Source organism: Rana temporaria, chromosome 4 (assembly GCF_905171775.1).
Source record: "Rana temporaria chromosome 4, aRanTem1.1, whole genome shotgun sequence".
Classification (NCBI taxonomy): domain Eukaryota; kingdom Metazoa; phylum Chordata; class Amphibia; order Anura; family Ranidae; genus Rana; species Rana temporaria.
In genome coordinates, this window is record NC_053492.1 from 179,111,349 (window position 1) to 179,136,251 (window position 24,903).

At 41.6% G+C, this 24,903-nt stretch overlaps 1 protein-coding gene across 1 annotated transcript in view; it reads right to left on the reverse strand.

Moving 5' to 3' along the window:
• The window catches only part of PEX5L (peroxisomal biogenesis factor 5 like), a 184,639-nt gene that overhangs the window by 152,256 nt on the left and 7,480 nt on the right, over positions 1–24,903 (reverse strand). The window contains exon 2 of the mRNA XM_040349430.1: positions 21,826–21,930. Within this exon, the coding sequence (XP_040205364.1) occupies positions 21,826–21,894 (69 nt within the window). The 5' untranslated portion in view covers positions 21,895–21,930. The remainder of the gene's footprint in view (positions 1–21,825; positions 21,931–24,903) is intronic.

The following is a 24,903-nucleotide window of genomic DNA, read 5'->3' on the forward strand; positions in this document are numbered from 1 at the left end:
TTTTGTGGTTGAACTGGATGGACTTGTGTCTTTTTTCAACCTGACTAACTATGTAACTATGTAACTATGAAGCTGACTGATAAACAGTCATGCCTACACACCATCAGTTAAAAAAACGATTGTATATATATACATTGGGAAGGTTTGATTGCTTCCCTTGGCGGTTTGCGGTGAAGGTCATTTTCCATTTTTCTTTTTTCCTTTTTTTGGTCACTAAGGGATGAGGTAGGGAGGAGGTGTACTTTCATTAGATTTAAGAGGATTTAGCACCTATATATATATAATGGGAAGGTGAGAATACTTCCCCTGAGGGTTTGCTTTATTTATTTATTTATTTATTTTTTTCCTTCACAAATCACTAGGGTTGGAGGTAAGGGGCAGGTGCTTTTTTTTTCTCTCCCCCTTCCCCCTTCCCCCCAACCTCCCTGCCTCTACACACCCTATTAGTACCTGTATCAGGAACCATGCCGTACCGATCTGTACATATACTAGAGAGGCTTTCTCCCTCTTTCTAAGTGAATTGGGGAGAATGACATATAAGGGCCACCATAGAATAACTTACATAAGGGATTATAAGGAGACCATGTACGATCGGTCAGACAAACCGATCGTGTGTACGCGGCATTAGACATGGGTCTTCAAACTATGGCCCTCCTGTTGTTCAGGAACTACAATTCCCATCATGCCTAGTCATGTCTGTGAATGTCAGAGTTTTACAATGCCTCAAGGGATGTGTAGTTCCACAACAGCTGGAGGGCCATAGTTTGAGGATCCCTGTCTAAGTGGACACAATTTCTACACTTTACCACCTACTTTAACATTAAGCAATGAGCTTGGCACATATATTGCATTATGAGGATGCCAGTTCAGTGCATGAATTTATCATCATTATTATATACCAGGTTCTCCCTACTATATCCTGGACAAGGTCTAGTAGCATCCGTTACAATCTTAGAGCCAATGGGTTCCATGTGCATGTGTAGACCATTTCATTGTATATAATGAGAAGCCAGTACATCCTAGATTTGATTTTTTAGGGTATACTGTATGTTAAAGAGGTAGAGGGAAATGAATGATGATCATACAATCCATTCATAAAATAATTTTTATATAACCCCAATATTTTTTGTTGTGATTTTACAGATAATATTGAGCAATTAAGGTTGAAGATAACTGCAGTTTCCCCCTATAAATTTTTATATGACCCCTTCGCTCTATGTATTAAATAAACAAAAGTAGAGGACTCAGATTCAGATTTCTCCCTTTTCACACTGTCCTGGTTTGTCCAGCACTAGCCAGCAGTAATATCGAACAGCCTAATGTTAGGTACACACAGGGAGTTTTTTTTTCATTCAAACCAAAGGGCTTAACAAAACAACTGAGAGATGTTACCGCACAAACTACGCGATGTTAGAGCAACGATCTCCCCTGCTGAGCTATTGTGTTCTGCCTCCCACCAGAATACACCGATCAGCACTCACATCCATTGTCTGCAAGCATTCATTGGATGCTGGTTTCCCCAGCATGCCCTTTTGATAAAAGCCAGTCATTAGACCTGCTTTGTCAGACAGGCTGTTGTGCCCTTCGGCCCAATGTCGGCTGGTTTCTGTTGAACTTGTCGATACCAGCCGATATCCAGCCCATGTGTACCAGTCTTAAACAAAAATGTACTGGCTCCTACTAAAGATCATAATGTCCTCCCTGCCCAGCAACATCCTCCACAGAGATATCGCCTAAAAACTCTAGGTGTAAGACATAAAACAGTCATATCAGGCAACAGTTTTTATGTTAATGTTGCCTAATCCTGGGAAGGAATTCACTGAGTTGATTTCTTTTATTTTTTTGTTATAAGATAAGCTAGCCCCAGTTGCGTTTATCAGCTTTCCTAACGTTTTTTTTCTTAAACATGCATGCTTAGTCTTGCTAAATGCAAATTTTTATGGAAAGATCGTGATCACAAAGAATCTGCACATTCCACAACTATTTGATGTCCGTAGGAAGCTTTCACTGGGCAGAAGCCAATTATTTATAATTACGATTTTGGTTTGTAGAAGAAACTTGTAAAACCATAACTTATGAGTGACAGTACTAACTACCAATCAACTTCTCTATCTATTACTAGTGGTCTTATACAGTACTGGGATGCTTTTCTAGAAGATGTCCAGATTGAATAGATCAGCTAGAGAGGAACAAATGTGCTTGAGTTTGGTTCATGGGCCATTTGTTGAAAACATTGTAAACTCCAGAAATTGTAAACCTAAATTTAAGACTACATGAAGTCTAAGGGGGCAAATCTTAAAAATCATAGCTAATAGACAAAGAAAAAGGGTGTGGGGAGGTGGGCTCTGCACTAAAGCAAAAGTACATAATAAAAAAAGTATTCAGCAGGGAGAAGGTCCTCCTTTTATATGACTTCAAGTGTGATGTTGAATAAACACCAACTTGTTCATGCTTGGTATGTGCCTGTAAGGTATGTTTGGAGTTATGCAACAGTTTGATTCTCACAGCCAGGGCCAGCAACGCCGTATTCTGGCATCACAAATTCTGCATGTGTGTAGCCCTGTTGTTATTTTCAGCCATTTAAGAGGATGTAGATATATATATATATATATATTGCAGCAGGTGGAGCCAGAGAGCACAGATTTGGAGCCTGCAGTACAGAGCAGACATAGAGATACATTTCTACACCAAGGGGCTGGAGAACTGCATTTCCCAGGAGGCTGTGAGACAGGAAGTTCCGGGAGAGAGGGGAGTCAGGAGGAAGTAGTGAGGGGAGTCAGGCTGGGACAGTGATCCAAGAAAGACAGATCTGCATTGCAGGGGATTTAAGACAGCTTGTATCAGAACTGTGTGTTTGCCACTGAGACACAGGCTCTATGCAGTAGTGTTTGGAGAGACTGATGTTCGTCTACTGAAACAAGGAGAGACTGTGTTTGGAGTGATCGAACTGAGGCCTGGTCGCAGGGCCGATCCAGCCACCGGAGTAACCCAGCCTGCCCAATTGAGTGAGTGGAGCTGACGGAGGTTATTGCCAGATTCCCCAGACGGCCCCTAGACTATCTGAGATGTCCTGCCGGAGGCTTTAAAAGACTGCATCCATTTCACAGACGTCGGTCTGAGGACAGAGGGACACTCGCTTCCGCAGACAGCCATCCTCCTTTCCTAAGAGACATTGGAAGTGGTGAGCGGCCTTTGGCCATTGCAACAAGTGTATTTCCTACAACTGTCATACATCCAGGGCCCCAACGTTGGCTAGCCTAGGACAGTACTACTGGCCAGTAGTTTAGGGTGGGGTCGATACTGCTAAGTATATAGATATATTACTGTTCATCGCATTCAATCTAAACGTATTATCTCATTCTGTTATTAGTTGTATTATATTAGAGTGGGGAGACATTAAGGGCTTTTGCTCTATCCCACAGTCATTAAATCTGTTATAAAACTTTACAAGGTGTGCTGGTGTGCTGTGGATTCATTGTTTGTGGTGTGTCACAGAGGTGAGACAGAAGACCCGATAATTCAGCGGCTCCTTCGGGGGTGAGCGCTACACGTGGGGTGCTCGTCCGGGATTTCTTCTATACCTCTCGCAAAGTGATAACCGCACAAACGAGCCAGCAATGGATCCAAACACCGCAGCAGAGTGGTGCAAAGAACAAAATGGCCAATTAGGGCTGAGTATAGTAATGGACATTCCTGCTGACAAATGGACAGAGGAACAGATCCGTCAAGCAGTAACTACACTAGCACCTGACCAGAAAGTGTTTGTAATAGACACGAAAATAGATAAAAAAGTCTCCCATACCTATGCCCTACTAGAATGGAAGAAAGGAGTCCCAACCTGCTTCCAGGGTGATAGCATCCAGCTAGCCGGAGAAGTTAAAGCACGGTTATTCCCTCTACTCACCTCAGCAAGTTGTCTGGAGGGACCAAGCCAGGCCATGTCAGACACAGTGGAAGTAACTACCACTTCTGTACCAACCACTAACTACCCCCCAGCTTCCTTCTTCATGGACATAGGAAAACTGGTAGAGAGCGTTAGAAAAATGTCCTCGCCATCTGTGAACTATGGCTACAGGAAGTTGAGAATTTTTTCTGGAGTGCAGCCTGTACCTCCTGGAGAAGAAGAGTATGAAACCTGGATGGAACAGGCTATGCAAGCACTGGAAGAATGGGATGTTCCAGAGGCTCAAAAGAAACAACGCATTACTGAAAGTCTGAAAGGCGTTGCAGCAGAAGCCATCCGAAATTTGAAATTCAGTCAGGAGTCTTGTACAGCATATGACTATCTTCGCATGCTACAAGATGAGTTTGGGCGCACAGAGAAAGCTACAGATCTAATCTTCCTATTTGAACACATGTTTCAACGGGAAAATGAGCAGCTTTCCGAGTATATTCGACGACTAAACAAAATGCTATACCAGATTGTACTAAAGAAAGGAATAGAAGCCAGGGATATGGATCAAGTTAGAATGAAACAGATCCTGAGAGGCGCTCTGAGTTCCGATCCCATCTGGATCCAGTTGAAGACCTTACAAGGGGGTACCTCTTTGCAATACTCTGATCTCATTAAGATGGTAAGGGAGGAAGAGGCTATCCTAGAGGAGAAAAAGAAGGGCTCAGGATTTTCATTTGCTGCTGAGGTTCGAACGCTCAATGTGTCGAATGGGAATTCAGAAGTGGAGCAATTAAAGGCTCAAGTTTCCCAGCTGATGCAAATGCTAACCCTATTGTCTGCAGGTGTCAAGTCGCCCCTTGAAAAAGTCACTTCAGAACCAGTTCCTGAATCTACTACTCAGGTGGTGCCACCTGAAACCGTCAAACATCTGCTATAATTGCGGAGGAGTGGGTCATTACCGAAATACCTGTCCGAGCCCATCGAATGTAAGAGGAAGTTATCGACCGGCGGGAAACTACAGAGGGCCCCAGTGAGGGAGCAAACTGGGTGCCCAACTACTGTAGACTGCTCTGATTCCCAGGATACCAATAAGAGGCCCAAGTCTTTACCCAGAGCCTCACCTGCTACGACAAAAAGATCCCCTCCCCTGGCGTCTGGTCCTGTGTCAGAGGGAGGCAAGGCACACCCACAACCTAAACACCCGGAAGGGGGAAGAAAACAACCACCACAAGCGAGGAAGAGGGCTAGAGTGCAGCCGACTGGGTCTATGCCTTCTACTACTCCGAAGAAGTTCCCTGACCAGTTGATAGGCCCTTCACCCATTATCCCAGTTCAAGTAGAAGGGGTTTACACGAAGGCTCTCCTCGATTCAGGTGCTCAAGTAACACTGATTTACCGGGACTTCTACCAGAAGCATTTGAAGCATCTACCCCTGATGGAGTTAGAGGATCTCGAAATCTGGGGTATTGGGACTCAGAAGCTTCCATATGATGGGTGTCTACAAGTGAAGCTGGAGTTCAGTTCGGCAACTGTTGGACAACCAGGGGTCTGTGACGCCTTAGCCATTGTATGTCCCCGCCCACCAGGAGCTAATCGAAGTTCTATGATTGTGGGAACAAATACTGACTTGGTGAGACGCCTTATAACTCCATTAGTGACGGAAGAGAGTTCTACTTCAGAGGAGATGCACCCGATGTTGCGGCCAATCTACCAGCGGATTATTCAAGAACAGAGGGCCCCTGCAGAAGTGGGACGGCTTTGGAGATTAGAAAGAGCAGAGAAGGTCTTACAGCCAGGAGAAATGACTAGTTTCCGGGCCTCAGTCAAGTTGAATTGGTCACAACCAGGCCCCTATGTGGTCCTGGAAACTGATCCCAGAAATATGAAGAGATCTGGAGTGGAATTGGTGCCTGAGATAATATCCACCAGAGCTCTACAGCGGGCCCGTGGGAGAGTCTCTGTAAGTGTATGCAATGTGTCAGACTCCCCAGTGACCTTGAAGGCACGGATGCCGATTGGACAAGTGGCCACTGCCACACCCCTCTCACCCACTGAATTGATAGAGGGAGTAGACAGAGAGATCCCAGCTAAACGATTCTATCCTAAAGATGCCCCTATCTCGCCTGAGTGGAAGAAGCGAATTCAGTCTCAGCTCCTCAAGTGGCAAGATTTATTCTCCAAGGATGAGTTTGATGTGGGGTGTGCTAGGAGCACTCAGCACCGCATTCGCCTCCAAGATGACAAGCCCTTTCGAGAAAGGTCACGGCGAGTCCCATTGGGAGATCTAGATGACCTAAGGGAACAGCTGGCTGAATTGAAAAGGACCAGGATAATCCAAGAATCCAGGAGTCCTTATGCCTCACCCATCGTGGTAGTTCGCAAGAAAAACGGTTCCATCCGTTTGTGCATAGACTACCGCACACTCAACCAAAGAACCATTCCCGACCAATACACTACTCCTCGAATAGAAGATGCCTTACAGTGTCTGTCCGGAGCAAAGTGGTTTAGTGTACTTGACCTGCGAAGTGGATATCACCAGATACCCATGCATCCTGAAGATAAAGAGAAGACTGCTTTCATCTGTCCACTGGGATTCTTTGAGTTTAATAGAATGCCCCAAGGCCTCACAGGAGCCCCAGCAACTTTCCAACGACTAATGGAAAAGACGGTGGGAGACATGCACCTGATCGAGGTACTAGTGTATCTGGATGACCTAATAGTCTTCGGAAGAACACTGGAAGAACATGAGCAGCGGTTGGAAAAGGTCTTGAAGCGGCTGCATGAAGAAGGATTGAAACTTTCCTTAGAGAAGTGTCAGTTCTGTCTGCCTTCAGTCATGTACCTGGGACATGTTGTTTCAGCAGAAGGCATATCAACTGATCCTAAGAAGTTGGAAGCTGTGGCTTCATGGCCGAGACCTCGTAATATTACTGAACTCCGGTCCTTCCTAGGATTCTGCTCATACTATAGGAGGTTCGTAGAGGGGTTTGCCAAGATAGCTCAGCCTCTGAACACGCTTCTAAGAATGGAAGGAGCAGAAGATGAATCGATGCCCTTTGAGCCGGGTTCATCAGCCCACGGAACTAGGAAGCCTCGTGAATCAATCCAGGAGGAATGGACCGACCAATGTGAAAGAGCTTTCCTCCAATTGAAAGGAAGTCTAACACAGGCTCCTGTCCTTGCCTACGCTGATCCTGCCAAGCCTTATGAACTACATGTGGATGCTAGCAGAGAAGGGCTAGGAGGAGTACTATACCAGGAATATGATGGCCTCCTGAGACCGGTGGCATATGTGAGTCGGGGTCTCACCCCTTCTGAGAAGAATTACCCCACTCACAAGTTGGAGTTCCTGGCCTTGAAGTGGACAGTGGTGGACAAACTAAAAGACTACCTGTACGGGGCCAATTTCGTGGTCAGAACTGACAACAACCCACTCACTTACATTCTCACTACGGCCAAACTGGATGCCACTGGGCACCGGTGGTTGGCTGCCCTGTCAGGATTCCGCTTCAGCCTCAAATATCGCCCTGGGGTCAATAACCAAGACGCGGATGCCTTATCCAGGAGACCCTATAGCACAGGGGTCCCAGAAACAGAGTGGACTCATTTGACTCCAGATGGAGTTCAAGCCCTATGCCAAGGGGTGGAGTGCCGAACCAAAGGAATGATTGGAGCAGAGGCCATAGGAGTCATGGCTGCCGGTGTCCCTAAAATGTATTGTAACCCTACACTGCTGAGGAGTGAGGGCCTGCCTACTTTCACGAAGAAGGACCTGAGAGTAGATCAGGCTGAAGATCCTTTGATCGGGTTAACTCTGAGAGCAATGAAAGCGGGTCAAAGAGGGCTCCTACTAACCGATTCACCAAAAGAGGCTCGTCTGGTCCACAAAGAGTGGGAACGGTTGAAACTGCTAGACGGGGTGGTCTACCGAAGGGGCCCCTCGGATGACTTAGAAGAAAAGCAGCAGTTGTTCCTCCCAGAGAAGCATAGAGAAAATGTGCTGAAAGCTTTGCATGATGACCATGGTCACTTAGGAGCAGAGAGAACTTTTAAACTGGTCCGAGACAGATTCTATTGGCCCTGCATGAGATCCGAAGTTGAAAGCTACTGCCATTCCTGTCTAAGATGTATCCAGAGGAAAACTTTACCTTCTAGGACTGCTCCAATGAGCCATCTGCAGAGTCAAGGGCCTATGGACCTGGTGTGTATTGACTTCCTCTGCTTAGAGCCTGACACTAGTGGACAGGGAAATATCCTAGTGGTGACAGACCACTTTACCCGTTATGCTCAAGCTTTTCCAACCAAAGATCAACGTGCTCCTACTGTAGCCAAAGTCCTAGTAGAAAAGTTCTTTGTTCATTATGGTCTACCTCAGAGGATCCATTCTGATCAAGGCAGAGACTTTGAAAGTCGACTCATCAGGCAGCTCTTGGATCTATTGGGGATTCAGAAGTCAAGAACCTCCCCCTATCACCCCCAGGGTGATGCACAACCGGAGAGATTCAATCGGACTCTACTCAATATGTTGGGAACACTGTCGATCAGGGAAAAACAGCACTGGAGTCGGCATATCTCTACCATTGTGCATGCTTACAATAGCACAGAAAGTGATGTTACAGGATACTCACCGTACCGCCTCATGTTTGGAAGAGAAGCCCGATTACCAGTAGATTTAGCTTTTGGCCTCTCCCTTGACCAGACGTCTATTGCCTCTCACCAGGGTTATGTGGATAGACTGAGGAGAAACCTGGCTTCTGCATTTGAGAAGGCCCGTTTGACATCCGGGAGTAGAGAACAAAGAAACAAACGGAACTATGACTTGAGGGTTCGGGTACAGGATTTACAGCCAGGTGATCGAGTTCTATTAAGAAATTTGGGTGCTTCGGCCAGGCACAAACTAGCTGATAGATGGAGTTCTCAGATCTACATCGTCTGTAAACAATTGCCTGGCCTGCCAGTGTACCAGATTCGACCAGAGGGAAAGACCGGGCCACTGAAGAATTGGCATCGGAATCATCTCCTACCTCTGAGTGAAGCTGTGCGGGTACCAGATAGAGATGAGTCTCCTTCACCCATTCCATCCACTTCCCGTCAAGCACCTGTTACTCGGTCCCAACAGCCACCTTCTACAAGAGAAAGTGAGGACGACAGCGATGAGGAAGATGTGTGTCCGAGTTGGATGTGGCCATCTGAACCTATGGATGTTCATCCAACTATTATGACTCCTGAGCCGGATTTGAGCAATTTGAGACCAGATGCCCCTGAATTTGTGCCTCAAGCAAACGAGGATAATTCTGTACCCTCTCAAGTGGAAAGTCTCTTGCCGGAAACCTCAGTGCTAGAAGATGCCCCTGTTCAGCCAGTTGAAAAGGAAACTGAATTCCCTCAGTTAACACAGCAAGTAGAAGAGGACTCAGCAGATGAAGGCCCATCCGGGTTTTTAGAATCAAGGTCCAAACGACTGGTGCGACCTCCTCAGAGACTCACTTATGACTCACCAGGGAACAGCACAGAGGAAGCTATCACTACTGTACGCAGATCACCCAAAGTGTCCACCCTAACCACAGAGGTATCAAAGGGCTTGTGTCCAATCCCGACCATCAGCACACCTTGGTGGAGTGTTCCTCTGCCCCCTCCACTTGCTAGACGTTGTCATAGACTGCATCTATCTATGCGCAGTAAAGGTATTCAGATGGTCTAGTATAAACTTTATATGTGCCTTTCATACTGTATATATTGTCTGTAGAACTTACAAATACAGTTTACCCTTTGGGGGGGACCCCAAAGACTTTAAGTAGGGGGAGAATGTAGCCCTGTTGTTATTTTCAGCCATTTAAGAGGATGTAGATATATATATATATATATATATATTGCAGCAGGTGGAGCCAGAGAGCACAGATTTGGAGCCTGCAGTACAGAGCAGACATAGAGATACATTTCTACACCAAGGGGCTGGAGAACTGCATTTCCCAGGAGGCTGTGAGACAGGAAGTTCCGGGAGAGAGGGGAGTCAGGAGGAAGTAGTGAGGAGAGTCAGGCTGGGACAGTGATCCAAGAAAGACAGATCTGCATTGCAGGGGATTTAAGACAGCTTGTATCAGAACTGTGTGTTTGCCACTGAGACACAGGCTCTATGCAGTAGTGTTTGGAGAGACTGATGTTCGTCTACTGAAACAAGGAGAGACTGTGTTTGGAGTGATCGAACTGAGGCCTGGTCGCAGGGCCGATCCAGCCACCGGAGTAACCCAGCCTGCCCAATTGAGTGAGTGGAGCTGACGGAGGTTATTGCCAGATTCCCCAGACGGCCCCTAGACTATCTGAGATGTCCTGCCGGAGGCTTTAAAAGACTGCATCCATTTCACAGACGTCGGTCTGAGGACAGAGGGACACTCGCTTCCGCAGACAGCCATCCTCCTTTCCTAAGAGACATTGGAAGTGGTGAGCGGCCTTTGGCCATTGCAACAAGTGTATTTCCTACAACTGTCATACATCCAGGGCCCCAACGTTGGCTAGCCTAGGACAGTACTACTGGCCAGTAGTTTAGGGTGGGGTCGATACTGCTAAGTATATAGATATATTACTGTTCATCGCATTCAATCTAAACGTATTATCTCATTCTGTTATTAGTTGTATTATATTAGAGTGGGGAGACATTAAGGGCTTTTGCTCTATCCCACAGTCATTAAATCTGTTATAAAACTTTACAAGGTGTGCTGGTGTGCTGTGGATTCATTGTTTGTGGTGTGTCACAGAGGTGAGACAGAAGACCCGATAATTCAGCGGCTCCTTCGGGGGTGAGCGCTACATGTGCAATATTTTTTTTTTTACTTTTACATTATTTCTTGGCTTAACTACAGCTACAGGTGCACCCTAATTTCATTACAACTAGATAAATGGCTTTTCTAGATTTTTGGATGTGAGCTCTTATTTTTTTTTTATAATCATATAAGGCCTAAATTGACCAGTGGGAGTAGCAGTCACAACACCTTAAAGCTTATCTAAGAGAAAAAGAAAAAGTGTTTTATACTGCAGCTTACGCTTAGCTTAAGGTTATAATAAACCCTTACATAAGCCCAGTAAAATTACTAATCTCAGCTGATAAACAATAATGAAGCAAATGCTTACATTTTTTACCTGATCTGGCAAGTAAATCAGTTTTTTTTTTTAGCGTCCATTAACAATCCAAGCTGTCCAGCAAAAATGTCAGTTACAGAGAAAACACATTCAATTCTGATGGTCAGCTTTTACTCATTTATATGAAACCTTTATCCCAAAATAAAACAAAAACTGTTTTAAAAAGTGTTAGCAAAAGTTCAGCTTTGGGGCTAGTTCACACCATTTCGGGTGTGGGAAACACATGTTTCCACATGTTTCCCACACCGCACTGAAACATGCTGCTCACAGCAGATACACCTAAGTGCAATTGTTAATGACACTCCCATGCATCTAGGAAACGTGGCTGAATTCATGGGTACCAAAATGCATGGTACTGCGGTAACATGTGGTTTGGTGTGGCAAGATTTTGAGAATTATGCCTGCTAAACTTTTTGCACCTTCTTGTGTGTTTTGGCAGCCCATTGAAATTAATGGGATGTCATAAATGCGCTGTGCAGAAATATGTGGGAATTTGCAAAAACGTGCATACCCGAATGCACTTTTTGCAGCGTGAACCAGTTCTTAAAGCTGAACTAAACCCTCCTATCCTTCACAGCCAAGGTAGCCGCCATCTTAGTCTCTGTTTAACCCCTTCAAGCCTAAGCCTTTTTCTAACACTTGTTGTTTACAAGTTAACCACTTGCCAACCAGCTCATGCAGATATTTGGCGGCTCACACAGTTGCAGGCAGGCGCTCGCCGCATTCTCGGTCCCGCTGCATGTCGTGGTAGCATGCCCGTGGGTCAGGCGGACTCGGGTCCATCAGTGACCCGCAATCGTCTTCAGAAGATGCAGAACTGGGAATTGCCTATGTAAACAAGGCGATTCCCCGTTCTGCAAGATGACATGGCAGAAATCTACTGTTCCCAGTGATCGGGAACAGTGATCTCTGTCATATCCCTGGCAGCCCATCCCCCCTACAGATAAAACACACACAGGGAACACACTTAACTTCTTGATTGCTCCCTTGTGTTAATCCCTTCCCTGCCAGTGTAATTTTACATTGATCCGTGCATTTTTATAGCACTGATCAATGTGTTAATGTCACTGGTCCCCAAAAAGTGTAAGTTAAGGTCATATTTGTCTGCCGCAATGTCGCAGTCCCACAGATCACTGCTATTACTAGTAAAAACAATAAAAAAAGTCCCTAAATCTATCCCATAGTTTGTAGACATGATAACTTTTGTACAAACCAATCAATATATGCCTTTTTGCTTTTTTTTTTACCAATAATATGTAGAAGAATATCTATTGGCCTAAACTGATGAACAAATGTGTTTTTCTTTTTTTTGGATATGTATTATAGCAAAAAGTAAAAAAAAATGTTTTATCAAAATTGTTGCTCATTGTTTATAGCGCAAAAAATTAAAACCGCAGAGGTGATCAAATACTACCAAAAGAAACCTCTATTTGTGGTAAAAAAATAAGTAATTTTTTTTGGGTACAACATTGAACGACCACGCAATTGTCAGTTAAGCGACGCAGTACCGTATTGCTAAGGTCATCAAGGGGGCAAATCCTTCAGGGACTTAAGTGGTTAAAATCAGTATTTTTTGCTAGAAAATACATAAAACCCCCATTATATATATATTTTTAGCAGAAACCATAGAGAATAAAATGGTGATCAATGCAATATTTTATGTCACACTGTATTTGCATAGTGGTCTTTCAAATGCATTTTTTTGGAAGAAATATATTTTCATGAATAAAAAAAAGTTAGTCCAATTTTTTTGTATAATGTGAAAGATGATATTAAGCTGAGTAAATTGATACCTAACATGTCATATTTTTAAATCGTGGAATGGCAACAAATTACAGTACTTAAAAATCTCAATAGGCGACATGGCGATACCTCACATGTGTGGTTTGAACAATGTTTACATTTGCAAGCTCGACTTACGTATGCATTTGCCTATGCACACGAGCACAGAGGGATGGTGCACTTGAATTTTTTTACTTTTTATTTATTTATTTTTCCCCCAAAAAATTTTTTAGCACTTTTATTGCTGTCAGGAATGTAAACATCCCTTGTGACAGCAATAGTCAGGCAATTCTTAGGAGGGATCTGTGGTCTATAAGACCCCAAATCTCTCCTTTGCACCTAAAAGCATTCAAAGCACCGAGTATGGCTGTTTTGAATACTGACATTTTCTTTTTTAAATCTGTCCCCTTTAAGGCTCCAATAAATCAGAAGTGACTTCATGACGTTGCTTCCTTGTTACTATATCCACGGCACGATAAAAGCCGATTCTGATTTCCCTAACTTCCGGTGATGTGATTCTTCCTTGGCCAATTATCCCAACGTTAGACTACTGAGGTTTGTTAACCTATGCCCTTAATGATTCCATGGTGCTTCCCCCCCCCCCCCCCATCTCCCCAATCACTTCTTTTTATTATTATTATTTTATTTTATTATCAGGCGAGACGCCTGCAGGATGCCTTCTTTCTCTGGTTGGGCGCCCTGGGGATCTCACTGTCAATGGGCCCAATGAGCAACATCTTGCTTACCAAAATATAAAATATATGGTTAGGATTTCGCCCACTCACTGGGTCCTTTCTCACTCACTCATTTCTCTCGGACTTATTCGCCTAAAATCTCACACTATTGTTATGTTGGTAGCATTGTAACTTTATTGATACACCTTCAATATGTGTTGTTTTCTTTTTTTTAAAATTTTGACTGTTTTTCACACTTTTTTTGTATATATGAAAAATTTCAATAAAAAAAAGCAGATCCTGGCTTTGTTCAGGTCTCCCCAGCCAGCCAGCAAACGGCCGCTCAGGCCTCCTGGTGGGACTAGAGAGCCTGGGCTGAGTGGAGGAAGGCAACGGGAGAGGGGGGCGTACCTTATAGCTGCTTGTAATAACAATCAAGTTAAGCTAATCTTGTTATTACAAGAAAGCCAACCATCGGCTCTAAAAAACTGTACTGGGGTTATACCTGCAGCTGCAGGCATCACCCTGGTACAATCACTTGGCAGAATGATGTACAATTAGTAGGTAGGCAAGTGGTTAAATATAATATTTCATTAATGATAAGTTGCATTGTTTACCTCTGTTTGAAAGTTTGTAAACTTAGCCCTACAACTCTCAAAATTGCCAATTTTTCTTAATGACTTTATCCAGTAATGCCAAGCTCTGAGTGATGTGGCCAACGCATTCTGATCTACTTTGCAACGAGACCATGTGTTCTCACATTCAGAACTATGCTTTACAAGAAACACGAACTGAGAGAGAAGGACACTAAATCAATTGTGTGACATGTCATGAATACACCTGATACATGCAGCCAGAACTTCATCAGTGACTTATGAAAGTACTGCTGCCTTCATTTCATTTAATACAGTTTAAATGATTTAATAGTTTATCGGTTGTGTAATTTGTTTTCCTTTACATGTGAAATAAATTATTAAGGTTTAGAAAAATTGTACACTGACCCTCCTAACATATTGCCAGTGTTATGTGAATGTGGCAACTCAGAGTAAAATAAATTCTGCCATCAATTATGCCTATTATGTTTAACAAATTTAGCTATGCAGCAGCTAAAAGTGTCTACTGTATGTTGGCACATAGTGAGCAAATCTGTTCACAATTGACATACTGGTTGGTATTCAACAAAGATACACAGAATCAGTTCACTGCTTCCCTTGCTATACTGGAAGTATACGTTTGAATATTATGCTCTGTGGTTATAGGTTAAATGTGTTTAGGGAGATTAAATAGAGTAGTCGAGAAAAGAGAATTGCTAACATTGAAAGTATTGTAGGATGAGGCCATTTTTCAATTGGCAATTCAATGCCTATCTCACTACATAGAAACAATTACATTGGCAGTGACCAAACATAAATAGATCTGGGGCAATCATCTTATTAACATGTGGAAACTGGAAGGACTCTAGTGTCAGGCATATGCTTCACCATTTTTTTTTGCTAACCATGATGTAAAATCAGAGTGCTCATTCGTAAAAACAACTCCGGTTGGTTCAATGATGCTCTCACATTATTGAAGCAAGAACGCAGAAGAGCGGAAGGCGCCTGGAGAAGAAACTCAACAAAGGAAAACCACACAAATTACAAATCAATCACTAAGAAATATCACAAAGAAATCTTCAAAGCAATAAAAGGACACTTTTCAAACATCCTCGCAAAAGCCCGGAACCTTCCCCGAGAGCTCTTCAACCTAGTCGCTCAGACCATGAATCCAGCCTGTCTAGAGCCTCCGAAATATGATTTTTGCAATGAATTATCGTACTTTTTCATCAGAAAAATGTAAAAAATCTGTGAAACAATTCAGCAAAAAAAACTACAAGCCTCACCCCTACAAATCAAAAAGGAAATATTAATACAAATACTTTTCAATCAACAAAATTTACACTGAAGCCAATTTCCATCGATACCACTAAAAATATCATCGGAAGCCTGCGAGACAGTACATTGCCTAATGACATAATTCCCACAAAACTGCTGAAATAATGTGCCGATATCCTGGCACCTGCAATCATGCACCTTATAAACCAATCATTTAAGGAAGGTATGGTGCCAACCTCCCTAAAGCAAGGCATAATCAGACCCATTCTAAAAAAAAACAACCTCGACCCTAAAGACCCAAACCACCGTCGACCTATAACCGGCCTCAACGTCTTCTCCAAGGTTATTGAGAAAGCAGTAGTACAACAGCTACAACACCATTTAGTGTACCATTTAGTGTTACTTTCTGTAATGACAGGCGCTTTCAGCACCTTAATGCGCTCCATGCTGGAACACATACGGCTTACGCACTCTGACATCATCGCCCGGCGCCGTGGTGCGTTCCAGCGTGGAACGCGGAAGTGCGCCGCGAATCGGCGCTTCTCGCTGGAATCAATGCTACACCTGCCTTGCATTTGGTCCTTGCCTATAAAGGCATTCACATTAAACCAGAACTTTGTTCTATTATTGTCAGCCGTTTCCGGCCATGCTACAATAGAGGCAATATTATGGCCAGCTAGCAACAGACCCTCACTGCATCCAGGCTGCTATCACTCCCCAAGCTGCAACACTGCTCCAGGCAACAACTACTTCTTTAGTGCTAACACACCTACTACAACACAGCATTGCTGGGGACAACCTTGAGGCCTTTGCTGAACACCCTACACCACGGAATCCCTATATCCTGCATTGAAGCCTACAGAAGGATAAGTAGCTATTGTATCACTTGTAGTCCTATAAGAAGATCTGCTGCTTGTGTTCCATCTAACACATTAGTTGTTACTTAATACGTCTTGTGGATATCAACATACTATTTGGGATATACTGTTGTGCTTATAGTTCATTTATAAGGAGTACCTTAAAGGGTCAGCTACCCTCAAATTACCTGTGCTATATTGTCTCTCATATGCAACTATTTTTACCTGAGCTATAATTGTCACTCTTATGCAATTATTAGTTGTCGCAATGACTCCTATTTACTACATGTACTCTCAAAGTACCTAAGTTATAATTGCCTCTCATATGTAATTATTAGTTGTCTCAACAACGCCTATTTACTACGTGCTTGACAAAAGTACTACCTGTTTATGGGCCTATGCCCTAAGTTGCGGAACATGTTCGCCTAAACCTTCCTATGCTAAGGGTTGACTTATTACATACCTTCTCCCTTAGTGGCCTAATGCATGACGCTATGTAATACTGATAATGACTTGCATACAGTTGTGCATTCGTATCTTTTAGTGCATACTATAATTTTAAACGCTAAGCTTTGGTCGCATGTTGTAATGCGTCCAAGCTCAGTAGCTCAACGCCTTTCTTTATGTGAGAGAGAGATGATGTAGAGAACCCCCAAACTTCTGTTTGTGTGGAGTGACGCCTGGGGCCTAATACTGAATTATCACATAAGAAGCGCATTGAAATCCTTGCTAATCGCAGTTGTGGTTCACTCTCGCTCACCAGTGCTGTTACATTTAGACACCCACAAACTACTGGGCCCACTACAATCGGGTTTCCGTCCAGGTCACGGGATGGAAACAGCACTTCTCAAAATATGGGATGATGCTCTCGAAGCAGCAGACAAGGAGAATCATGTCTTCTGATACTGCTGGACCTTAGTGCTGCTATTAACACAGTAGACCACAAAATGTTACTGACTCGCCTCGTAGAAGTAGCTAGAGTTGCAGACTCGGATCTACCCTGGTTCTCATCATTCCAGGAAAATCAATCCCAGACAGTGAAACTAGGACCTTTCACTTCTGAAGCATGTACTGTGTCATGCGGAGTCCCTCAAGGATCACCCCTGTCACAACATTTTCAACAAAAAGGACCAATACCTCAGACTAGAACAATGCCTCACTTTGATAGACAACTGGATGATGGAGAGTCACCTTAAACTCAATGGATCAAAAACAGAACTCCTTCTGCTCCACGCAAACCGAAAGAGACTTGCTAGGACACCATGGACACCACCGCCCATCTTGGGACAAACCATCACCCCAAGCACCAAAGTCAAAAGCCTCGGAGTCACTTTTGACTCCGACATGACAATGGATGTACCATGGATCAGTAGTCAGCGGATCTCACCATCTTCTGCATCTGCTACGAAGACTCGTTCCCTTCATCCCGAAAGAAGACACAGCAGTAGTGATTGGAACAATTATCAACTCCAGGCTTGACTATGCAAACTCCCTTTACCTCGGACTCCCAAAATACCATTTTGGTCGTCTACAAGTAGTGCAGAACACGGCGGCATGACTAGTAACAGGAAAAAAAAATGGGAATCAATCACTCCCTCCCTGAGGTTCCTCCACTGGTTGGCCATAAAGGACCGAGTCACATTTAAGACCCTCTGCCTGACGCACAAATGTGTACAGGGAATCGCCCCCCAATATTTATGTGAGAAAATAAAATACCACAACCCCAATCGCGTTTTTCGATCAACTAACCAAAATCTACTACAAATCCCCAAGGCCCGATACAAGATCAAAGGAGAACGAAGATTTGCAGTCCAAGGACCTCGACTGTGGAATGCGTTACCAACTAATATCCGAACGGAAGGGAATCACCAGGCCTTCAGGAAAAAACTCAAGACCCACCTATTTTGAAGGCTAAACAGAAGGAAATGGATACCAAGTGCCTTGAGGCGATTCAGTTCGCAATTGTAGCGCTATACACGTTATTCACTCACTCACTCAAAACGTTTAATCAAAGCAACTTTATATGAAATTGCAGAAAAATAAGCTTCTTTTCACAGTTTGGTTCTTTGGTTTCTGTCACTTTTTTTTCTTCTGTCCCAGGCACTTGCCTATGAATGAGTTATGGTAAATAATGCTCCCTCTGTTTGCAAAGTTAACCTCAGCTTTCTGCACCAGCCAGGAGATAGTCAAGGAACAGTGTTTTGGAAGAAAAGACTTGGGCTTCATCACAGCAGGCTTGTGAAATGTTGCCAGATATTTATTTGGTGCTAGGAAGTCTAGCTTTACCTCCAATCACTGAGCACATTAACCATCCAGCTCTCTAATGCCTAAAAAAGGACCTCATATTAGCCCAGATAGGGGCAATTAAATTACTGAACATACAGTGCAACTATACTACCATTATCCTACTAAATACAGAGTACTGATTGGTTCATTTTTTCACTGTTTTAAGATCAGAGTCTGCACCCTATTGCTACAGGTTCTCCTGTTGCAGAAATTAACTAGTAAGGAGTCCAAAGGAGCACTTTTTTTAGTTCACATGACTTGAAAAATATCTGGCTCTATCATACAAGACATGTGAACTTGTTGTAATTATGGTTGAAACAACAATGTACTGTATATACTGTATTAATTATTTTATCCCTGGTAACTTATGGCTTGACTGCATTTTAATCGGCAGAGACAACCTAAAATGTCTTAACACGTAATACAATGGCAAAAAAAAATCAAATGCATAGCTGAAAAACACTCAAAACCAAAAAAATGCTCTGCATGATCAGATATTGAGATTAATTAACTAAGTGAGTATTGGCTGCTCAATTAACAAAGTGAATTTTCAGGGTATATAATGGATAAATATGGGCATTGATAAAATACATTGTTTCCTAGAGTACCATCATCCACAAAATTCAGACATGAATTCAAAGCATCTTTTCATATTAATAGGACTTTAGGGCTCATTCACACTAGCTTTGGTCTCCAAAGAGAAATCATTCTCTCAATCATTCTTCAGAGAGAATTTGACAGACAGTAAGGGGGCATTGTATAGCACTGTGCAGCTCGTTTTGCACAGAGTGGCCCAAAAACGCAATTTTCTGGGGTCCCTCTGTGGCTCTATCAGCTCCTCTCTGCTTTCGATAACCTCCTATGGGAAGCGCTCTCCCAAGGGGGTTACCTTGTGGGTGCACTCCGGGTCCTGCATTTGGCGTCCGTAGCCGCCGAAGGTGAAAAAATATGAGTGTTTACAACCCCCTTAAAGTGGTAGCATGAACAAGCTCTTATAATGCAAGATTACATTAACTTCAGTCATCCAATGACGTGCAAGCAAACATTCTGTTTTTTGTTTTTAAATTTTAAACTTTCCTTGCCCACGACTAGGTATTAAAAGTACACACACTTTTACATTATCTACTTTTGATCATTTATTTTGTAAAGTGAAAATTCCCTTTGCTAAGTAAACAACCTTTGTTGTTTTAGTAAATCAACACAAAGTGTACAGTAATCAGCACCCTTCAGTTCAAATGGTTTAAGGTTTTGTTCCATCAATTTATTTGTTCTCATTGGCCAGATGAGATGGCATTTAAAATATTCCTAACAAAATGTCAAAACATCTAGAAACTAAATTTGTAGACAAATAATTCATACTCTAAGCTAAATAAACATGGGGTTTATTATAAGCATCATATTCCATGTATTTGCATTGTGGGAGCTATTTTACATTTTTCCACATGGTCCAATTTAATTATACATTAATTAAATTCTAATTAATTATACCAGCAATAGATTTAAAAAATGACATAATTAAAAATAAGTACTCACTTAACCTTAATAAAGAGTACCTCTCTGTATCTTATTTATATTTTTTGAATGCATTCAGTTTTAGCAACACTTGAATTGCTACTTATTTTGATTGCAAAATGGAAAACATTATTTGTTTAACCCACTTTGGACTCTTAAAGCTCCTTCTCAAGCTGCTCCTGTCTGACTGAATTGTCAAATTATAAAAACAATTGTTTTGGATCTGTATATACACTAGACATGCATGGCTAAGTAACTAAGCCCCTTGTCTTTGCATACCTACATAAGAAATGTTTCTTCAAACTAACAATGTTGAACTGAATAAATCAGCTTCTAAAAAGAGAACATATTTTAATGCTGGGGGATAGGAGCGGAATTGAGACTTAAGCAGGGTATACACGTTAATTTTTTTTTCAAACAGGAAGTTGAACAAAAAAAAACCTGACAGATCCCTGCAACAACACATTCAATGTTAATGTAGGGGCCTCTCCCACTGAGCTATTGTATTCTAACAGCAGGGCTCCCCATTAGAATACAGAGATCAGCTGGTTATTAGAACAGACAGTGGCACACACAAACTCAAAATTTGGCCTGTTCCTGCTGAATTAGACACTTTTCGGTCTGTATATACCCTGCCTTAGTTTATGTAAACCTGTACTTTGAAAGTATTCTATGTCAAAACAAGATATTTGCCTGTACCTCTCTCAATGGCCACACAAGTTCTGTCTCAACTGGTATTTCTAGATTTCAAGAAAAAAAAAAATTAAAAGCTGATAGGGAACTGCTCCAGTTGAGAAACATTTTATCTCAGGTGTATTTGGTTTATTTTGCAATAAAAAGGTGTAATATTGGGGTTAGAGGGGACAGTGTTTTTTTGGCATTTGTTCACATATATCCTACTAGCTGAAGTTCCATAAAGAAAATGCAGAACCAGTTTGTTCTTTAGTTTTGTTGAGTTGCTAGATGTTCTGTTTTTCTTTTTCTCAGTGTTTTCAGAATGTGTTGGAAAGCATTGGAACCATGGTAAAAAAAACAAGCATGAGATGATTAATTGACCACACACACACAGATGGTAATTATAATGGCCGATTCTTTATGGAATTGGGCTTTTGAATGAATTTACATTTAGGGATGTTTGGATTTTTTCCTGGATTGATCTAAACAGGTCTTGGCCACTAGGAAGAAAGGCTAGCTTTGAAGATCTCAGAATGTATGAGAAAGAAAGGTAGTGAGATAATGAAACAATGAGAAAACTGCCACATAGTCTCCCTCCTTTTTCTCAAGTCAGCGGAAAAAAACATTTCAAATTTGGGAGTTTTAAAGTCTTCAGGTTTCCATGGGGACAAAGAAAAAGTGATATCCCATTTCAGAAGATCCAATTACTTAACAAAAATAATGTTTAATATTGTTTAATTAATCTTTTAGGAAATTCACTACATTTTGGATGTGAGAAATAAGCAGGCTTACACAAAAGCACACAAACCAATGCACAAGCACATAGCAACTTAGTCTGCAAGACTTACTGAAGTAGGCAAAGCAGTTATCTATTTCAGTACAACACAATCATTGAAACATCACATACATAATAAAATAAAGCACTGTACTGCAAAACTGACATATGCATATTGTGCCCATGAATGCATTTGGCTTATTAAATGTCATTGTTTGACATAACATTATTAATTTTCAAGTGTTTGAAAATAACTAGTACAGAGAATTCATATAGTCTCTTTTAAAACACTTTTAAAGCAGTGAATTTTTAATTTAAGAGCTAGTTGCATGTGTCAGTTTCTTAAAATCCGGGTACAGCCCACCTGTGATGTCATAGAAAGGAGGGGCTTTTCCTCTGCAGACGGCTGTCTCGGTATCTCCTTCATCACCATGGCAACAGCCTTATCTGCCGCCCTAGAGCTTTTCCCCTACAATAGTGAAATACACAATGGCTTGTGTCAGGAAAAGGTAATATTATCACAAGCCCACCCCCCAATAGAACATGCCACTAAGCCCAAGTTTTTGCAAAGCAAAGTGAGCTAATGGCAATGGTATGTTTAACTGGTTAATACAGCGTCATGATCAATTTTTACATTGGCATTTGAATAATATAAAAAAAGTTAAAATAGTAGTAAAGTTATTGAGAAAAAAGCATGTTAGTTTAAACACAAAAGTTGATTACGTGATGCAGCTGAATAGGCTTTCATATTCAATGGCATATGGGATTCTTGCGTGAACATAGATATTAATACTGGAGATTGACAAAACAAAGTGATTGAAAAGTATAATAACTATAGACACAAAAATAAAAAGTTATACATAAATATTTTTATTTTTAATTGGAGAAGCCAACAAATGGAGGAAATAAAATTGCAATAACAGCACGAGTCTGTTAAAGTTTATCTATACCCAAAACTTTAATTTTAGTATACAAAATGGTTTAAAACTCTTGTCAGTTTTTGTTTTTTGTGACCTGTGTCTCATTTGGTAGATTTCTCTTCAATTTCTGTCCTGTTGAAAAAACAGGACAGGAAGGGAGAAGAAATCCCTTTTAGGCATTTTGACAACCCAAATTAGAATCCCAGTGCTAATGGCCACCAGAACAAATAGAAAGAATACTAATTCCAAGCAGGGAAAAGGACAGAAAAAAAACTGACCGGGGTTCTATTTCTTTAACCTCTCACCAAATACTGATAGTAAATTATTAAAATTCCTTCTCTTCAGGTGGGTGTGGAATGTCATGTGATGGTGGCTCCTATATGCACACAAATGAGCTTATTTTCAGGAGCTAATGTGTGCCATTTCATCAAATTGTAGGAATGTAGGAAGACAATTAATATGTTAGTCTACCAAAAAAAAAAATACCATACTGAATACATTTATTGAAAATAAAATATGTACTCTGCTGTTTTAATTGACATAATTTAATGAACTATGAACACAATGGGAAAAATATGAATTTGTGGTTGTGTGATGAAACATGTCAATGTACAATAAATAGAAATGTAATGCATATAAACTTATAAGACGGAACATACCGTTGTGTTAGAAAACATTATATTGTGTCACCTGTCTCTCTATCAGAATGTGTCAATGTTAGAACACAGATTTAAAACTGTATGTTAATAAAACATTGCTATGTTGGAACATATTGTTCTGAGAATGTAAAAAAGTGGCCAAAAGTTTTAAGGGAGCAGGGGTATAAATAGTCATTGCAGTTATAGGGCATAGGAATGCTCAGAAATCTGACGAGCATATTGGAGATTAAGTATGTTATAGATGCTCATCAGGTGGAAGAGTTGTGGAACGGGGTGAAAAGATTTTGCTCATTTGTGTTTATCTGTCCAGTCAGTTTTGGTTTAATTGGTTTTGGTGAAAATAGAGTAGGCATATATACAAGAAGAAATGGCACTATATTGGTAGGCTGAATTTTATGGTTTATGCTATATATGGAAATGTTACAAACATGTCTTGCCAGTGCAAAGTGAAATAACTATCTGCAAGGTATGAGGTACCCATATTAGGTATGAAAAAAAACAACCAATTTGATCAAATAGTACAAAACATTCACATAAAAACACACTTATTTGTGGCTATCTGCAAATGTCAAGTGTTTGGCAAAAATGTTTCCCACAGAGTTGAACAGCGCCGTTGAACTATAAGGTCTAAAATGTATATCACTCCTTTACTTACAACAAGTAATTGCAAAATTTCAAACATATATGCTGTTGAAGACACAGCCCTGTTTGCTTACATGCCACAGCCTCCTAAACCTCTACCTTACTGGATAAGTATCAGACACTAGTATTTAGGTTTTCTCTCATCCCATGATGAAGTCAGAAAGGTGAAACCTGGGTCAGAAGTCATCAGCCATGGAAATTTTTATACGCTTTCTAATCTTGTGAGAGCAATAAATTGTTATTCATTTTATGCTGGCATTGTTATATATGGGGTAATTCTGGTAGAGGGAGGTGCTAAGGATCACATGATTGTTACAGCATGAGAAAGTCAGAGGTCCCCCAATTCTCTACTTTATGGTAAGACAGTGGGCTGAGTAGACTAAAGTGTGATTCAAACATAAACAGTATGCCTGTGATTTCAGGTAAAGCCTGGTACACACTACTAGTTTTTTTTGTTCAACCCAGTGGTTGGAGCCACTGTACGAACTATGAAATGTTCATACAGTGATCTCCTCTGCTGACAGGGGGATGCCCTTCCTCCAGAAATCTCCTTTTTTGGTCATGCCCCCTCGACAGAATCTGGCCGACTGGTCGGCTTCTGTCGGACGGCTGCAAAACACACAGGATGAATGTAATCCGGTTTCTATTGAATCAGTTGATGCTGCCCAACATTTGGAGGTGTGTACTAGGCTTAACCACTTAAACCCCAGACCATATTGCTGCCCAAAGACCAGAGCACTTTTTGCGATTCGGGACTGCGTCGCTTTAACTGACAATTGCGCGGTCGTGCGACGTGGCTCCCAAACAAAATTGGCATCCTTTTTTTCCCACAAATAGAGCTTTCTTTTGGTGGTATTTGATCACCTCTGCAGTTTTTATTTTTTGCGCTATAAACAAAAATAGAGCGACAATTTTGAAGAAAAAACATATTTTTTACTTTTTGCTGTAATAAATATCCCCCAAAAATATATCCCAAAACTTTTGTTTTTCCTCAGTTTAGGCCGATACGTATTCTTCTACATATTTTTCTTAAAAAAAATCGCAATGAGCGTTTATTGATTGGTTTGTGCAAAAGTTATAGCGTTTACAAAATAGGGGGTATTTTTATGGCATTTTTATTAATATTTTTTTTTTACTAGTAATGGCGGCGATCAGCGATTTTTTTTTCAGTAATGCGACATTATGGCGGACACTTCGGACACATTTTTGGGACCATTGGCA